We start from the raw sequence: 19,444 nt of genomic DNA on the forward strand, positions 1-19,444 counted from the left end.
GCTTGGCTTTGAATTCAACAGTCCCAAATGATGAATGGGAAATATTTTCTCAGCAAGGCAGATTTTGATAATGTGCAGCCAAAAGCAAGTCACATAACTTTGAAATCACAAATATACACGGATTTACATGCACATTAATTGGATACTATATATGTCGGCATTTCAAAATTGATTAAATAATTTACACTGAATCACATTTTGTTCAAAAAGTGTGGTACAATTTAGGCAAGTTAAGAACTGAAAATCTTTTTCAGTTTTTTGCCCCTCTCATGTTTATCCTTTCTTTCTTCAATGTACATTCAATTGTAATCACTGAATTTAAAGTGGAATCAATGCATCCACTTCAACAATGTTGGAAACAATTATTGTCCGTGGCTACCTCAACTCCATAACGTTTGTACATAATGTGCTTGCTGTGAATTCCAGGCTGGGAATTGGACGCATCCCAGTAAAGTTTGAAGTACAAATATTTCGATTCTTTTCCCACATTTTGACATATTTGGTCACTAAAATTCAACTACCTTCCTGGCAGCAAACTTATATAACATGTTTAATAAAACTTACTCCGAATACCCTGACTAAAGATTCATCACTAGATCTTTAGCACAAACAATGTTAACAAGAAACTTTGTTAATTAATAATAATAAACCTCAATGATAGATCTCAAGCCCAATGCTGCAGTTATCTTATAGTCATTGAAGCCTGCCTCAAAGAAAAGTTTAGCCCAATCTTTCTCATTTCTTTCTCTTCCTGTGAGTAGAACCATCATCAGCATATCAAAGAGCAGTTGGGTTTCAATCGCCTCATGATCATCATCCCCTTTCTGCTGGCTTTTGAGTAAGATGTCAATAATTATCACCTTGCCTCCTTTTTCCTTGCTAGGAATTGCTTCTTTACATTTCCTAAGTATTTGTACACACTCCTCGTCGCTCCAATCGTGCAATATCCACTGCTTGATTGCAAATTGTATCACAATGAAAGAAAAATTTTGTCTGAAGCATAACACCCCATCTAAAGCTTTTGCGTCAGAAACAAAAACAAACTATTTTCTTATGGTACCAAATACATGCCATCAATTTGACGTTTAAAAATTGTTCCTTTTGTTTTCCCCATCTTCATGATTCAGTTCTTAAATTAAGCATGGACTCAATTTCCACTACTCAATCCTACCTTTGAAGTTGACACTTCTTATAATTGGTGAATTTTAATTTTATGAACTCAGGCAATAAGTATTAAAATCTAATAAAACTCCTAAAAAAATTTGTCGACTAAAAAACAAGCAACATCGATTTCATACCTTCAATAAAACTGTATCTGCAGAAGGAATGGCTTCAAACATGTCTCCTCCGACATAGGCTAAGTTCTTACTACTTTCCAGGCCATTAACAACATGAGGAAGATCAAGCACAGTGCATTTCAGGTGAGGGAAAGCATCGGCAATTGCCTCAGCAAAAGTTCCAGTTCCACCTCCAACATCCACCAAGGAATTCAAACCCTCAAAAACATGCTTATAATCTTTGATCACCAGGCTACTAACCAGCCGGGCATCGCTAGCCATTGCTTCGTTAAAGAATTGATTAAGCCGCGGCTCATGGCCTGCAAGCTCCCAAAGTGGCCTCCCATGGCAAGTATAAAATGGGGATTCATCACTGTTCTGAAACCACTGGCTGAAATGGTGCCATGGATCAGTCAAGATGGGATCGAGCATGGCCAGTAAAAACGGCGTAACGCTGAAAGGGTTAGTCTTTAAAAGAAGCTCAGAAGCAGAAGTAAGCAGATAGCCCTTTTGATTATCATTCTCAGTTCCAGGAATCCTTGCGTCAATGAAGAAGCCTGAGTGGATCAAAATCCGCATGAGACGATAAATGAAAGGGGCTTTTGCATTCTTGATGGGAAGAGCATCGATCAATTGAGCAAGGGTCATCGGCTGACCATGTTTGTGAATAATGTCTGGAATGCCTAATTGAATTGCGCATTTGAGGGACATGGAATTTATGAAGTTGAATATATGGTTCCAAATGTGAGCTTGAGCTTGAAAAAACGCACCACCATGATCACCAAGATTTCTAGACAAATCCATTTTTTTTATAAAAAATAAAAATAAAAAATAAAACCTAGTTGTGGGAATTACAAGTAGAACTGGCATTTTATAGGCGGGGAATGGGAGTCACATGAATAACGTTGCAATGATTTCTTCTAATAATCTGACAACAACCCTGTTAGAAAAATCAATAAACAATGAAATCAACTCAGAAACAAGGAACCAAAGGCAGCTGATTGTTGTCGACAAGGAATAGCTTGTGGGCAATTATATCAGTTTCATTTCTTGACCAATTCATATACGAGTATATGGGTTACTCTAGTCTCCTACTTGGTGCAATAATTCAGTGTTTCTAGAGACTTGCTTAAATTCAAGTGTATAATCAGTACAAATTAATTAATTGTTCTTTGTCTCGACGTGTATTATCACTTGAGAAAATTGTACAATTCACGCTACTGCTGGTGCTTTCTTGTTTGGAAGACGAAGAAAAAGAAATTTAAACAGTGACAACTTTTGAGTCATGGTTGAGTGGAAGCTTACATTGGTGTGTCATCATTCTTGGGCATAATTGCTATTCACAACAATCTGACCTATTGCAAATTTGCAATGCGTAAGAATCTTAGCTTCTTGTCCTCAAAGAAAGAAATACAGTTTTAGTTGGTAATGTTGGGCACCTGTCTAATTTTAGCTCCTAATGTTTCGACGCAAATAAATCCGGTCTCCAATATTTGACACTTGAGGCAACTTAGTTCCTAAAAAAATTTCAATAAAAACAAATATGGTCTCCAATATTTTCAATTTGAAATAGATTGAAGATAATTGATGAATTTTTTAAATTATTGATGGAATTAGACACGTGTTTGTTAAATTAAATTTTCTTTTTATTGTTTCTTGGTTAATTTATTAGTCACATATCATCACGTGAGTTATTCTTATTGTTCAAAGTTAGCCGTTGTCAAAATTGAATGAATTAAAACTGCACAGATACTAAACATTGAAGACTAAAACTGCATTTCTTCCCATCCTTAAATTAGGGATCAGTTTCTTAATTGGAACTTTGAGCCATGTTTTCTTCCTTTTATGATAGATTTACAACTCTGATGAATTTGAAATTAATACTAGCTATTGTTAATCAATACCAAATACTAGAATTTGATGAGAGGTGGAATTCATGTCATTTTGGGCTATTCGTTTTTTCATTATGTATATAGTCAAAATTTGCAACTCTTAGATACCTATAAAGTATGGGTGTAATTGAGCATGGCATGATGCCAAAGTAAATGAATAACTCTTTAATCTGGAAGTCTTTTTTAGAGTCATCACTGACTTTGGCAACGTGTTAGAACAGATATTCTCAAGAGCCAGACTCAATTATTAGTGTCTAGTATAAGTTAATTTTATCTTTCAGCAGAATAAAACTGTTTATTTGCCTCCATTATTAGAAGATTTAATCCATTAATTTGATACTAGAGTCCACTACAATTCAACAGTTTTTTTCTGACAGACATTCTTGATGCATGTAATTTTGGATAGCTTTCCTCCTGAGTGTATGAATGGAGAAAGGAAAGTTTATACAAGCGTTAGAGGAACCAAAATCCTCACAAGAAAAAAATATAAATTTGTAAAAAATTTGGTTTTAGATATTTGAAGAATTTAAACTTTTGTCCGTCATATTATTTTGAACGCCAGAATGGGCTAAAGTTTGTTTCACGACTTTTGCTGCTAAATTTGTTGTGGTGCAAATAGTCTGTCATTTGGACTTACATTGCACCATTTTGGCCTACAAAACCTACCACTGCTTGGCAATACTTTCCCAGGGTTCCTCTATTATAGGAACATTGGGCTTCTTACATTTTAAAAAGGAATTATCACGCCACAGATTTAAAAATATACACATTTCTTTGGTGTAAAAAAAAAAAAAAAAGATCTTTAATTATGTTTTGTCACTTTTGGTTTTGTTCCCAACATTACTTGCAAATGTCTGGATATTGGTGTCTGCAGATAACCCTTTACATTTCATTATCAGGAAGCTAATTTGCTTTTATGAAGAAGTCTGAATGGATAAAATCCAGTTGAGACAAATAGACTAAAAAAAAAAAAAAAGTGCTGCTGTTTTCTTGATTGGAAGAGCAATGAATTGGCAGGCCATGTTAATATCTGCTTACGAAGATAAATCACACACCGAGGAAAAGAGAGTTTATGAAGTGGATTACATGGTTTAATTAGCAAATTTTTTTTTTTTAGTTTTTTTTTTGCCACTCTTGAATGGTTTCAAATCCAAGTTTAGTAGAAATTGGAATTTATAACGCAGGTCACGAGGCTAAAATAAATAACGTAGCAATAATTTCTGTAAATAAACTTAACAAAGTCAACAAACAACGTCCTATCAAAATGAGCTTATTGAGAAAAATATATATATATATATATGTAAAAAATTGAAGAAAAAAAATATAACACAATGAGATCAACTAAAAACGCATTAAATTTGACAAATTTCAATTAACCTTTGTCACAACCATCGACAACCTACCTCAACTTCATTTCAATGAGTTGCAACTCATCCAAAATTAGCTAGATAACATGTCCAAAGATTGATTGTTTGCCGTAAATTCAACATATATATTGTTAGAAATTAAGAATTAAAAGTAGCATAAACAAAACTTAATGCAATAATGGCCTAATATCCAGTTCCTCTCAATTAGTCATAATTCATCAAATTACGCAAGTAAATCAATGTGATGCTACTTTAATTTAACATTGACTTGAGCAAATTTAACTTGTTACTGATCCAAATTTGACTTGATATCTGTATCAACTCACTTGAAGAAGAGATTAGAACCACTCAACCAGCAGCAGGACCACAATCAGCACCACCATTGCCAGACCGTCAAATAAACCAAACCAGAGCAAGAGACAAATAAAGCACCGCCAGTAGAATGGTGGATAATGGGGTTGGCTTGTGGAAGGCATCCACAACGTTAACGAGGAGTAAAAGCCAACTATGCCAAACAAGAATAGAATCCAAACTCCGAAAGTCCACCACTCTTACATATTCTAGGCTACTCGTAAGTCATATTCACCAATCAGTCCTCAACAGGCAAGTCTCCAAAAAAATTTTTGGTTTTTCTTCTTTTAGTCAAGAACCAAACACCAATCAAAAGGCCTGGTGGGTCTTCAGCTTTCAAACACACACTAAACCACCAGTCCTCAAAACCACTGTTTTCATTCAGTCCAAAATTCCAACATTTGGTGGGGCTTAATGCTTTCTCCTCAATCCTTTTCACATAATTCAGCTTCATTGGTCAGGACAAATCCCAAGTGCATGGATATTATTCCAAGTTCATAATTTTTTGTAGAGTAGAAGTAATGATATTCCCAGCAGCAAAGCTAGAAATATTTGCCTTGGAAAGCAAATCTCTAAACCAATTGCTAGACACATCAAGAGAGATGCTGACTTGTATACTCTCAATTTAGACCGTTCGTCACCGATATTGCTCGGGTCTGTTTCTACTTCAGGATAAGAAATTCATTTTTTCTCCACCTCAAGTTATTTAGCTCCTCTGTACTTCTGGGTCACTGAAAACATTGATGATTAATGCAAGAATCCTGATTGCAGAATTAATGGTCATTTCTGTGCAGTAAATTCTATTGGCGTAGAATATCTTGTGAGCTGATGGTAAAAGAATTCTTTCCACTTAAACCTTTTATTTTCCGAGATTGCTTAAAATAATCTCCTTTCCTGTCATAAGTTGTCAGCAACATATTTGTGGAAAATAAAAGCAGCCCAGATGTTGTATGAAGAACTGATGGATGATATTTGAAAATAAATGAGTTTTGCAGTTTAGGTTGATAATTCTGTACCATCAGATCATTTGAAGAGTTATACTTCCTTCACTATTAATCATAGCATCAATACATGTTCAAGGAAACTTATTTTGAAGGCCTTGAATATAGATCCATCACTCTTTAGCACAAACAAAGTGCAAGAAACTTATTAATAATAATAAACCTCAATGATCGATCTCAAGCCCAGTACTGGAGTTATCTTATAGCCATTGAAGCCCGCCTCAAAGAAAAGCTTTTCCCAATCTTTCTCATTTCTTTCTCTTCCATTGACTACAACCATCATCAGCATATCGAAGAACAATTGGGTTTCAATAGCCTCTGCATCATCATCTCCATTTTGCTGGCTTTTCAGCAGCATGTCAATAATTATCACCTTGCCTCCCTTTTCCTTGCTAGGAATTGCTTCTTTACATTTCCTGAGTATTTGTACACATTCCTCATCGCTCCAATCATGCAATATCCACTGCCATTAGCATCATAAAGCATTGAAGAATGTGTCAGAAAACTCATATATCCCATGTAAAACTTGTTGACTAAAATGATTAAAAGAAAATGGTAGATAGTGTGGGAGAAGTTAAAAAGCAAGACTATCGTTATTTTCATCAGCCAAAAACATAAAAGTATCACCAAGTTTAGTGAATGAAGAGTAATAAGGTGATATAATGTTTGATCACATACACAAGGGGCAAAGATGTATCACTCCATTGTATAAAATTTCATTTTTGAACGTGGAAACCATACCTTGACTATTCCGGAGGAAATGAAACACAGTTTGTTCTATTAATCATAAGATACGACTAGCAGTACTAGATCCTATCTTAAGAAATTAAAAACAATAAAAAGGGTATTTAAATTGTATTTGTTAAAACTTGTTTATCCTTTTCTTCATGGTGCAGTTTCCAAATTAAGCATGTGCCCAAAGCATATTTTCTTGTTTACTTGAAATTGACACTTGTCCCTTTAACAGGTGAAGTTTAATAGTGGAAACTGAAGCAAAGTACACAAAGTTAGTTATTAAACCAATAAACTATTTCTGATTGATTTATACCTTCAATAAAACAGCATCTGCTGGAGGAATGGCTTCAAACATGTCACCTCCCACATAGGCCAAGTTCTTAGTACTTTCCCAGCCATCAACAACATGAGGAAGATCAAGCACGGAGCATTGCAGATGAGGAAAAGCATCAGCAATAGCCTTAGCCACAGTTCCAGTTCCACCCCCAACATCAATCAACGAATTCAGCCCCATAAAAACATCCTTACAATTCTTGATAACCATGGTACTAACCAACCGGGCATCACTAGCCATGCCTTCATTGAAAAACTGGTTTAGCTGCGGTTGGCGACCTGCAAGCTCCCAAAGTGATGTCCCATGACAGGTATGAAATGAGGTTTCTTCATTGTTTTGAAACCACTGGCTAAAATGGTGCCATGGATCAGTCAAGATTGGATCAAGCATGGCAAGTAGAAACGGTGTCACGCTAAAAGGGTCATTTGCTAGTAGAAGTTTCGAAGCAGAAGTGAGTGCATACCCCTCTTGGCCTTCATTACCGGGAATCTTTGCTTTGATGAAGAATCCCGAGTGGATTAAAATCCGCATAAGACGATAAACAAAAGGGGCTTTTGCATTATTGATGGGAAGAGCATCGATCAATTGAGGAAGGGCCATTGGCTGGCCATGTTTGTGAATAATGTCTGGAATGCCTAATTGAATTGCACATTTGAGGGACATGGAATTTATGAAGTTGAATATATGGTTCCATATGTGAGCTTGAGCTCGCAAAAGCTCACCAGTATGGTCACCATTTCTAGCCAAATCCATTTTTTTGAGATTCTATGATTGTTTCTTCTTGGTCGTGTGAATTGTATAGCTCGCAATTTATAGGCAGGGTATGGGATTCATATGAACCATGTTGCAATAATTTTTTCTATCATACTGACAACGACGGATTAAAAAAATGAATAAGCAATCAGCCTCGACGACCAATAGCTTGCGGGCAGCCAAGTTAATTGTTTTCCAGTTTCCTTTTCTTTAACTACCAAAGCACATGCTAGTATTTAATTAGCAACTCCAATCTCCTAATTTGTACAATCAGGATCAGGCCTCATAAGTTGAGTTTTGCCGAATTCAAATCGATTTGTGTAATTCGTTTTACATTTAACATAAATTTGTGTTGTTTTGATGTGATCATGAATATTATACCAACTTACTCGTATAATTTAACAAATTTAAATTCACGTCTAAATTGTACAAATTTATATATAAAATTATAAAATTTATATCAAACAGTTTGTTCTAGATAGAACTCAACTTGTAAGGCTTCATTTTCATGCGGCTACAAAGTGTATCTAAACTTACTCAAAATTAGGGGCAAAATATAACAAGCAAGTGTTCACTTTCTTCGTGTCTACATCCTCTGTATCCATATGTGTACTCTTTTACTTCTACCAGGATCCTGGGCACAAAGAAGAGGTACTTCTGTAAACTGATTGTGAATATGGCATTTGAGCATTATATTAATCTATCAGGTGTTTACAAGTGCACGTGTTGATACCGAACAATTTCTGCAACATACAATTTTTGGTGTGAACCATTCATCAATTTCATATCCAGTAAAAGAACCCGTTAGATAGTAGATATTGACCAAAAAAAAAAAAATCAATGTCAATCTTAGTACAGCCAAATGACAGATTGTTGGGATTAGATGATGGAAGACCAAGCGTCAAGAGCTACCTTTTTATATGATGTTCGATCGGATTACCTAAGCAGTAAATCTCTGACATTTTGATAGAAAGTTCATAAATTACAAGATTTGGTTCTTTATGTCGAGGCATATTAGATGGTTACAAAACCACACAATGCACAAGGCTGATGGGGCTTCTTGATTTGGTAGGTAAAACTGTGCCAATGGTTGATTCACACTGTGCAGAGTTGGCAAGATGGCATGGAAGTGCACAAAAACTTACATTGATATGTCATTCTTAAGAAAATTTAGATTTCACAGGAGTCTGATCTATCGCAATGGTTAAGAATCTTTCGTCTTTTTTTTTTCCTTCCTTTTATGAGAGATTTACAACTCTGTTGAATTTGAAATTAATACTAGCTATTGTTAATCAATACCAAATACTAGAATTTGATGAAAGGTAGAGTTCATGTCATTTTGGGCTATTCGTTTTATTATTATGTATATAGCCAAAATTTGCAGTATTAAATTATTACTTTTTTTTTTGGTTATTTGCTATCAAAAAATGGCAAGTTTTGATGGTAGTAACTCATCTTCAAAATCAAGCAAGCAAAAAAATATTTTTTGCAATATTTCTTCAAATGAAATCTTCAACATTGATGATTGTCCAACTCAAGAAAGTTAACACATGACAACCATTTGATAGTGTAATGTACTTTTTAATTTGACAATGTAATGTACTTTTCATAAAATTTGTATTGTCTATTTATTACTTCTTACTTTGTAGAATAATAATAAAATTAAAATATGATCTTTATTTTGTATTTATTTTTGTACATTCTATTTGAAATTTTAAATATATTGTTATATTCGTATTAAAATTGGTAAGGATAAAGAATTAAATAAAATTGTAGGATACCATACGGAACCAGAACGAGAACCATAAGGAACCGAAATCAGAACTATGCAGTTTTGGTTCTACCTCTTTGAAGAACCAGAACCGGCGGTTCTAGAACCAGAACCATATGGTGCGGTTCTGGTTCTACCTCTTTGAAGAACCAGAACCAGCGGTTCTGGAACCAAAACCACCGGTTTTGGAACCGTGGCCATGCCTAAGTTCATGTCATTTTGGGCTATTCGTTTTATTGTTATGTATATAGCCAAAATTGGCAGCTCATAGATTTAGAGTCTTCGACCTATAAAGTATGGGTGTAATTGAGCATGGCATGATGCCAAAGTAAATGAATAACTCTTTGATCTGGAAGTCTTTATTAAAGTCATCACTGACTTTGGCAACATGTGAGCCCACATTCATTTCTAGGAGTTTGTTTCTTTTCTCACCATAGTAGTAGTTTGTCACAAGAATTAGCAAAGGTCAATTTTTGTGATTTGAATGTGACAAATGTTTTACTGCTTAAGCCACGCCTGAATCTAGAGCTGTCATGGATGAGATTTTATTGGATTTTCAGGATTCTAGCATTTGATTAATGAGGAAAATTGGTGCTGCATGTCCAGCACCTTACTATTATAAATAACAGTTCATTGGAGTGCAGCACAGTTTGGGAGAAAGATAAGAAATTAATGAATTCAATTATTAAGTGAATCTTTGAGTAGATACGTCAAGAGTGAAACTCTAATAAAATTAGAACAGATATTCTCAAGAGCCAGACTCAATTATTAGTGTCTAGTATAAGTTAATTTCTATACACATATATAAGAAGCAGTTGGAGTTACTTCTTTGGCACAGTTTTCGCCTTGCACTTTCATCTGCTTTGTTGGTCGAAAAAAATTGAGAATGTAGGGATAAGTTCTGTCTGCTTTCATCATTTGTTTCTCTGCTCTAGGAAATTCACGTGGACAGACGGTGGTATCATGCCACAGCCCATTAATACTTGTTTGACGACATTATAGCAATGCAGCAATGGTTTAATGTCATAAGCCATTAGCATTCTTCTTCATAAGCCATTAACATTTTTCCTTTACCGGATTACAGCCACATGGTTGGAGTTTGTGCAATCAAAGGTTCACCTGCTTTGTTGGTGAGAACAAATTTAAAATGGAGGCACATGTCTGTTAGCATGCAGAGGGAAGCATCATTTGTTCCTTTGCTCTAGAAAATTCATCATCTCATATGGATAGACGGTGGTTTAGTGTCATAAGCCATTAATATTCACCATGCTCTTTGTACATCTGATATCTTTGAAAAAATTGCATATGTGTCGCCGCATTGTTTTTGTGCATTCCAGGTGGAGTTTTAGTTTTGTGCCGTCTGGCTTTTCTTTGTGTGAAAGAAGATAACTCATTGAAATCCTTATTTGACCGGCCTACAGCAATACAGCAATCACAGTATCTAATGACTCTATTGTCCTTCGAGAGCTATAGTTCTTCGAGGTTCTACTGAAACACTATAAATGTTGTTTGTGGCTTCTTTGTTCTCCATCTTGCATGTTCTTTTCATCGTCTTCCATTTTCCTCTTTGTAGCTTTTAAACAATTTGCAGCTCTTAGACAATATGCTCTTTCTTTCTTTGCTGACTTCTAGCTTCATTTGCTAAGCTTCTCTTTTCTTGCTTCTTATATCTGCAACTTCAGTAGCTGCTTGTTATCGGTGCAAGTCTGTCGCAACTTTTACATCAATTGCAGTCTCCCTCTGCAACTTCAGTAGTTGCTTGTTATCGGTGCAAGTCTGTCGCAACTTTTACATCAATTGCAGTCTCCCTCTGATATTGATAACGGTTGTACTTCCAGGTTCGGTTTTATATGCACGTTTATTTTCGTTATTCTGCTCTTTATTGAATGTCTTATTGGTTTTGAATTACTACATGTTGCACTTTTATTTATTGGCTATTTGATTCTTGCTGTCCAATAAAATGAGCTTCTCCAAGTTTGTTGTTGATTCTGCTGATTCAGTAACTACAAAAAAGAACCAACGTAATAAAAAACTAAGAGAACAATACGTTGCACTCTCTCCTCAAGAAAAGGAAATTCGCTTGGCCAAACAAAGAGAGGCATATCAGAGAAGAAAATTAAATAATTTTTTGGCACTTCCTGCTCATGAACAATTAAAACGAGTTGAAAAATCGATTATTGGGGAGACTTTTCGCATTCACTGTGACCAAGCAAAAGTTGAAGAGGAACAAGATCGTCTGGCAAAAAAAAGGAAATCCGTCGACAGAAGCAGAGAGAGGCTTATCATAGAAAAAAGTTGCGCTTATCTTTTGGTGCTCATGCATCAGAACATACTGAAGAAATTGTCCATGCTGCTCCTGCTACTGCGTTAACTACTACTATGACTACCAATTGCCTGTCGAGTGAAGATCCTGCGAATCTTAAAAAAAAGGAAAGTGTCACTTCTGCTCCAAACAACATACAATGTGATGAAATATCATCTCCAGAAAGTCTTCAAAAAATGCAAAGTACCACTTCCACTGCAAATAATATATTATTTGCTGAAGTACCACCTGCTTCTGGATTAGTTATTCAAGAGCCGGTTAACAGCAATGCAAAAGGTATATTTATATACAAACGAATGTCTAGCTCATACTTCAAATTCTATAATGCTATCTTGTACTTATTCTCACTCAGCTCCTGAACGCAGTAATATCGAAAAAAAAAAAAAAAAAAAAACCCTTGACGCCCGCGCAATGCGCGGGGACCCCAACTAGTTATGAGTATAAGAATACATGATTTCATTAGCAAATTTTTTTTAGTTTTTTTTTTCACTCTTGAATGGTTTCAAATGCAAGTTTAGTAGAAATTGGAATTTATAACGCAGGTCACGAGGCTAAAATAAATAACGTAGCAATAATTTCTGTGAATAAAGTAAACAAAGTCAGCAAACAACGTCCTATCAAAATGAGCTTATTGACAAAAAGAAATATATATATGTAAAAAAAATGAAAAAAAAATATAGCACAATGAGATCAACTAAAAACGCATTAAATTTGACAAATTTCAATTAACCTTTGTCACAACCATCTACAACCTACCTCAACTCCATTTCAATGAGTTGCAACTCATCCAAAATTGGCGAGACAACTTGTCCAAAGATTGATTTTTTACGGTAAATTCAACATCTTATTAGAAATTAAGAATTAAAAGTAGCATAAACAAAACTTAATCCAATAATGGCCTAATATCCAGTTCCTCTCAATTAGTCATAATTCATCAAATTACGCAAGTAAATCAATGTGATGCTACTTTAATTTAACATTGACCTAAGCAATTTTAACTTGTCACTGATCCAAATTTGACTTGATATCTGTATCAACTCGCTTGAAGAAGAGATTAGTACCATTCAACCAGCAGCAGGACCACAATCAGCATCACCATTGCCAGACCGTCAAATAAACCAAACCAGAACAAGAGACAAATAAAACACCACCAGTAGAATGGTGGATAATGGGGTTGGCTTGTGGAAGGCATCAACAATGTTAACGAGGAGTAAAAGCCTACTATACCAAACAAGAAAAGAATCCAAACTCCAAAGGTCCACCACTCATACATATCCTAGGCTCCTCCTAAGTCATATTCACCAATCAGTCCCCCACAGGCAAGTCTCCAATTTTTTTTTTCTTCTTTTAGTCAAGAACCAAACACCAATCAAAGGCCTGGTGGGTCTTCATGATTTCTATTCAATCTTTATCACATAATTAAGAATCACCAATCCATACAAATCCAAGCACTTAGATAATTTTCAAATCAATAGTTTTGTAGATTAGAGGGATTGCATTTTTTAGGAATTTTCTTTACTATAACAACTTTTATGATGCGATGTATGTAAAATGAAAAGATGAATCAAGAATTATGTACAACAAATATTTGAAAATATTTTTCTAAGAGAAAATTGTTCAAAATGTCACTCACATCTCATCAAATAATATTTTCCACCTTTCGCTTTTGAAATACCAAATTTATGTCCCTTACAAAATCAAGTCGATCAAATTTGGTTGCAATTTAGATTTTTTATCACGTTTATCATGAATCCAGCTTGTGACAAATGCATGGCCATTTTTTAGGGACAAAAAGATTATATCCTGATAGGGTGCGATTTTATCATTTATTTTATTATTAATTTCCCCTATTACCTGATCCGATGTGGATTAATTATTAAAATCTACTCACTTTTAGTATTTTGCATCTATTTCAGGGAGTAGAACAAAAATGTGATAACAAGTGCCAATTTGACAGAAAAGGAGTCCAGATGATAGAGTTTGTCTCGAGGGCATTTTTGGAAAAGAAGATGTAACGCCCATTTTGGTAATTTTGCGGAAGAGGGCAGCGGACACAGGGCCTTGGACTCATGGGAGGTGCCGCCGCACAGAGCTTGGGCAGCAATTAGAATAAGAATGGCGCAGAGGAGAAAAAGCACTACCTTTAGCTCATTTAGCTTAGCTTTGGATTTTCTCCTTTAGCTGAATCTTCCTTTGACTTTTCTTCTTAGTTTTTGGGGAGATATTCTCCACGGATGGTAGGAGAAATTAGAGTTTTTCCTTTGACTTTTCCGCATGGTCCTTGAATAGTTTCTCTTTTCTTCGTATGGCAGACGCATTAAAACAATCGATTGCTTCTTGTAATTTGCTTTTCGCCTTGAATAGATCGAACTGAGTTTTCCCAATTTTTGTGACAATGGCCGCGACTCTTGTTCCAACTTCCTGTGGACTTAGTTCATCAAATATGAACTAGTTTCTTCACTCTAGTCAAGGAACAACGGAGGCTTTGGGTCGTCTAAAATTGTGAGATCGATTTAATTTCATCTTTTCTTTTATTTATTGGTATTCGCATATTTCTTGATTGTAGTGCTTATGATTATTTAATTAATTGATTGTCTTGGATCCAAATAATTAGTTGATTGTGTAATCTATTGTCAATTAGGGCATTAAATCCGTAATTGTTTAATTGCTCTAAAATAGTGACAACTGGCATGATTAGGTTTGTGTCAGGGGAATACGCGGGCTAATCTAAAATAACCCTGGTAGTGTGCTATTTGGTTAGAATAGGGCTCATCTAATACATAAGGTAATTGGGGAATTAAATCTTACGGACGTACCTAAGATTATTTCCTAATTAGAGCAGTGATTAACGGACGTATCTTAATCACCGACCCAGTACGGAGGGGTTGACTGCCATCACTTGTTTGGTAGTTATAACCTATTTATTGATAAAAAATTGGAATTGCCTTTGCTTCGATGATCAATTAGGTGAACCATTGCTGAAGTTATTTCTTGGCTAGATCTTTAATTAATATTACCTTGATTTTAGTGAATTGCCATTTGACTTTTAGTTGCTTACTTTATTTTATCTTTAATTGTTTCCTTGTTTTAATTGATTTAGGCCTTTAATTATTGTTACTCTAAGTTCAGCGAATTGTTGTTTAATTTCTAGTTAGTTATTTATTTTTACTTTCTTATTTGAATTTATTTGATCGTCGTCGTTCCTACAAAATCACCCCCCTGTGTTACTGTGGACTTCTTAAGAGACAAATATCCCCAATCCCTGAGGATACGACCCTATTTGCCCTGTCTATAAAATTCATAATTATTTGTGAAAAAAAGCCATCCCATTCGGATATATCGGATCAAGCGATGGCACACCTAGAGTCCCTGCTCCAGTACTTGGAATCGGGTTTTGGCTACTTTAACTGGCAACTAGGCTTAATTTTATTATTGCACAGGCTGACAACCTGTCAATTTTTGGCGCCGTTGCCGGGGATTGGCGTTATTAATTGTTTCTTTTTAAGTTCATTTTTGCTCTAATTTTTTGGTATTTTTCTAGTGTATGCCTCGGTTTTCTCGTACAGGTGACTTGATTTTTGACCCTGAAGTAGAAAAGACTGCGCGTAGAACGAGAAAGGAAACCAGACAGCTCAGAGAGGAGCAAGCCAGTGTAGCATCTCAAGGACTTGATCCAGAAGTTGAGTCAACGGACTTGCGTGGTGATAACTCAAGTGATTCGGATCGAGAAGAAATTACCATGGCTAATGCCCGAACATTAAGGGAGTTGGCTACTCCTAATTTAAATCAGCAGCCTTTGTGTATTACTTTTCCGAGTTTGAGTGATAACACTCCATTTGAATTAAAATCTGGTCTAATTCATCTTTTACCTTCTTTTCATGGTTTACCAGGTGAGGAGCCGTATAAGCATCTGCAGGAGTTTGATGTCGTGTGCAATAGTATGAAGCCCCCGGGAATCACAGAAGAGCAGATAAAAATGAGGGCATTCCCCTTCTCCCTGAAGGATTCAGCAAAAGACTAGTTGTACTACCTACCACCAGGTAGTATCACCACGTGGGATCAGTTGAAGAAAAAAATTTTAGATAAATATTTCCCTGCATCCAGAGCTGCGAGATTAAGGAAAGAAATTTGCGGTATCAAGCAGCATCCAGGGGAGTCGCTTTATGAGTACTGGGAGCGATTCAAGAAGTTGTGCATTAAGTGCCCCCAACACCAAATAAGTGAGCAGTTACTTATACGATATTTTTACGATGGGTTACTCTTCAGAGACAGGAGTATCATTGATGTTGTAAGTAGAGGGGCACTGGTGAACAAGACCCCTCGAGCAGCGTGGGAGCTAATTGAAGGAATGGTGGAGAATTCGCAGCAATTTGGTACGAGGGAGGATGCCCCGATACGCAAGGTGAATGAGGTAAAGACATCCTCTATCCAGCAGCAGTTGACGGAGTTGACCTCGTTTGTTAGGCAACTGGCTGTAGGAAACGCATCTCAGGCCAAGGTGTGTGGGGTTTGCACTGGTATGGGTCATTCAACAGATATGTGCCCAATGATCCAAGAAGAAAGTGTGGAGCAAGTGAACATGGCTGGTCACGCGCCCGCGCCAAGAAATCAATATGACCTATATTCGAACACCTACAATCCTGGTTGGACGGACCATCCCAACTTCAGTTATGGAGGAAATAGGCAGTCCAATTTTATGCCAAGTAGACAACAAGAGTACCAGCAGCAGTATCAATTTCGACCACCACCACCTCCACCGAGCGCCAGTTCATCTTTGGAAGATATGATGAAACAATTGATAGCTAGTACTGCACAACACCAGCAAAAGACAGATTCCGAACTACGGAACATAAGAAGTCAGATGGGTCAGATACAAGCGATGCAGAATCAGATAAATCAGATGGCAATATCAATCAACCGTCTGGAGTCTCAAGTAAATGGAAGATTGCCATCCCAACCTGAACTGAACCTGAAGAACGTAAGTGCAATGACTTTAAGGAGCGGGAAGGAAATTCAGGGGCCCGAACTCGTGACTCCAAAGGATAAGGACGAAGAGAAGATTGAGAAAGAACTTCAGGCAGAGAATACAAGCACAAAAAATCCAGTGGTACTCCCTTACCCGATCATAGACGTTAAAACTAATCCCCCTCCATTTTCTTGCAGGTTGGAGAAACTGAAGAAGCAGGACAAGGAGAAAGAGATCCTGGAGGTGTTCCACAAGGTAGAGATCAATATTCCCTTATTAGATGCCATTAAACAAGTGCCGAAGTATGCAAAATTTTTGAGGGATCTATGTGTCAACCGAAAGCGGCTGAGGGGAGACGAAAGAATCATTGTTGGGGAGAATGTGTCAGCAGTTCTCCAAAGGAAGCTTCCATCAAAGTGCAGGGATCCAGGTAGGTTTACTGTCACATGTAGGATAGGTAACACTTTAATTAGGAATACCCTGCTGGACTTAGGAGCGTCGATCAACGTAATGCCTAAATCTATGTATGCTTCTCTGAATCTCGGTCCATTAAAAGAAACCGAGATAATAATTCAATTAGCTGACCGAACAAATGCATACCCTGATGGGTTGGTCGAGAATGTGCTGGTAAAAGTTAATGAATTGATATTCTCGGCTGACTTTTATGTACTTGACATGGATGATGATCATTCCCCTGACCCCTCACTTTTGCTACTAGGTAGACCCTTTTTGAGCACAGCACAGACAAAAATTGACGTTAATAAGGGTACATTGTCCATGAAATTTGATGGAGAACCAGTCCACTTTAATATTTTTGATACAATGGAACATCCTGTTAACTCTCACCCTGTGTTTGCTATTCATGCTATTAATCTCTCTGTGCAAGAATTTTCTGAGTTTGCTTGTAGGGACAAATTCAAATTTACTGAGAACAAGTATAAGGGGATGAAAACACTGTATGAGGTGAAAAGGAGTAGGAAATTAAGAAAGAAGGCTGCACTCAAAGGCTATTTGGATCCTGGAGGAGGACCACCAATTTCCAGGAAAATTGAGTTACACCCAGATTGAAGAGTGGTGTTCAATGTCTAGCCAAAGACATTAAAGAAAGGCGCTCATTGGGAGGCAACCCAATTGTTTCTTTTAATTGTTTGTTTGAATTCGTGTGATAGTTTAAATATGTTTTTCTTGAATTTGACTGATTTCGGGTTTCAATTTTCGTTTTTGATGATTTGTACGTGTCCTGTTGTCATGACGCGCCCGCGTCATGACGTCTGGAGAGCTCATGGTCAGAATCGTCAGAAGGGGTTCTTGCCCTCTTGACGTGCCCGCGTCAAGTAACCTGGAAAGTTCTAGATTCCATGCCTTCATGACTTGCCCGCGTCACGTTCGCGGGAAAAGTAAGTATTCTAAACTCGAGAATAGCTTTCAATTTCCTGTTAATCCCTAATTTTGAATTTCTAAAATAAGTTTTGTTATTACTAAAAAAAAAAATTAAATAAATAAAAATTAGAAAAAAAATTTAGAAAATTTTTTTTTCTTTCCCTTTAGTTATAACCTTTGTTTCCAAAATTAAAATTTCAAAAAAAAAACTACTTCTTTTCCTTTTTTTCCTTTTCTTCTTTTCTTTCTTTCTTTTCTTTTTCCTTCTTTTTTCTTCTTTTCTTTTCTTTCCTTTCTTTTTTTTTTCTTTCTTTCTTCTTCTTCTTTCTTTCTTCTTTCTTCTTCCCGCTGCCCCTGTTCGCCCTTTCTTTCTTTTGTTCCACACGCCGCCGTACTTCAAGTCCACCATCTCCCTCGCGCACACCGCCAACCCATTGCGCGCCGCCGAGAGCTGCCCCCCGATCTTCCTCTCGCCTCCGCGCGGGCAGCTTCTCTCCACTGCTGTCGCCGATCTCTCTCTCTCTCAGCCCACGCCACTCGCGAAGCCGCGGCTCTCCAAACGCCGCCGCTTTCCACCTGAGCGTCGCAAGCTACTGAGTCCCTTGCCGCACCTTCGCTCCATGTAGTCATCGAGGTGGAGGTATTCGTCTAACTCCTGTTCTTTAACATGTCCAGCAGCCCGTGTTGGTAATTTTTCAATTTCAAGTGCATAGGGCAATTTTGGAGTCATTTGGGATTTATTTTGCCGCTTCAGTTATTGCGTAAATTGAAGTGAATTGTTGGACTACTATGGGCATCCACTGAGCGCTGCTTCACTTGGGTTTTTGTTGAAATTTTTGCTGATTCGGTTGGCTAGTTGAGATTTTTCATTTACTAGAGTTTACCCCCAGTGGTACTGGTGGGAATATTTTAAATTGAATCTGTTACCTCTAATTGGTTGGCTGAGTTCTTATTGACAAATTTCTAAGCTGTCGTAGTTGCATTTGCTGGTTTTGACTTATCATTGCCTGGCCAACTGGAACCATCTGTTGAGATTTTGGGTGGACCTACATACTGCAATTGTCTATTGATATTTGGGTGATTTGGTTCTGCTACTGCCTGTTGATTTGGAAACCTGGTTGCTTGATTTACTTGTTGAGATTGGTAGTTTTCAGTTGAGTTGTTGGGGCGCTCTAGCTGTTGGTTTCTATTATTGATTTGGAGGGACATTGTTAGTGATTTGGGTTGCCTGTTTGCATTGTTTCTTACCTGTGTGTGCATCAGTGGCATTGGTTGGGATGTTTTGACTAGCATT

At 36.8% G+C, this 19,444-nt stretch overlaps 2 protein-coding genes and 1 non-coding gene across 3 annotated transcripts; all 3 read right to left on the reverse strand.

Moving 5' to 3' along the window:
* Positions 1 to 401: 401 nt before the first annotated feature.
* On the reverse strand, positions 402 to 2,081 carry LOC113771821 (trans-resveratrol di-O-methyltransferase-like). The gene is made up of 2 exons (XM_027316378.1): positions 1,299 to 2,081; positions 402 to 950 (listed from the first exon to the last, which is right to left on the reverse strand). Exons 1-2 carry the CDS (start codon positions 2,079 to 2,081, stop codon positions 636 to 638), a joined length of 1,098 nt encoding a protein of 365 aa, XP_027172179.1. The 3' UTR covers positions 402 to 635.
* Positions 2,082 to 5,963: 3,882 nt separating this feature from the next.
* LOC113769911 (trans-resveratrol di-O-methyltransferase-like) lies at positions 5,964 to 7,730 on the reverse strand. The gene is made up of 2 exons (XM_027314230.1): positions 6,937 to 7,730; positions 5,964 to 6,351 (listed from the first exon to the last, which is right to left on the reverse strand). The coding sequence occupies exons 1-2, from the start codon at positions 7,708 to 7,710 to the stop codon at positions 6,037 to 6,039; spliced, it is 1,089 nt and encodes a 362-aa protein (XP_027170031.1). The 5' UTR covers positions 7,711 to 7,730; the 3' UTR covers positions 5,964 to 6,036.
* Positions 7,731 to 15,915: 8,185 nt separating this feature from the next.
* LOC113772656 lies at positions 15,916 to 16,022 on the reverse strand. Its single transcript, XR_003468620.1, has one exon. It is a non-coding gene; the product is annotated as a small nucleolar RNA R71 (small nucleolar RNA).
* Between the last annotated feature and the right edge of the window lie 3,422 nt (positions 16,023 to 19,444).

The sequence above is a fragment of the Coffea eugenioides genome, chromosome 5, assembly GCF_003713205.1.
Source record: "Coffea eugenioides isolate CCC68of chromosome 5, Ceug_1.0, whole genome shotgun sequence".
Classification (NCBI taxonomy): Eukaryota; Viridiplantae; Streptophyta; class Magnoliopsida; order Gentianales; family Rubiaceae; genus Coffea; species Coffea eugenioides.

What these genes read in the sequence shown, in the direction of transcription:
- LOC113771821 (XM_027316378.1), bottom strand. Translation starts at nt 2,081, where the DNA reads ATGGATTTGTCTAGAAATCTTGGTGATCATGGTGGTGCGTTTTTTCAA. An exon ending in CAGATACAGTTTTATTGAAG is followed by an intron (nt 951 to 1,298) that starts GTATGAAATCGA and finishes GCAATCAAGCAG; the next exon opens with TGGATATTGCACGATTGGAG.
- LOC113769911 (XM_027314230.1), bottom strand. Translation starts at nt 7,710, where the DNA reads ATGGATTTGGCTAGAAATGGTGACCATACTGGTGAGCTTTTGCGAGCT. An exon ending in CAGATGCTGTTTTATTGAAG is followed by an intron (nt 6,352 to 6,936) that starts GTATAAATCAAT and finishes TGCTAATGGCAG; the next exon opens with TGGATATTGCATGATTGGAG.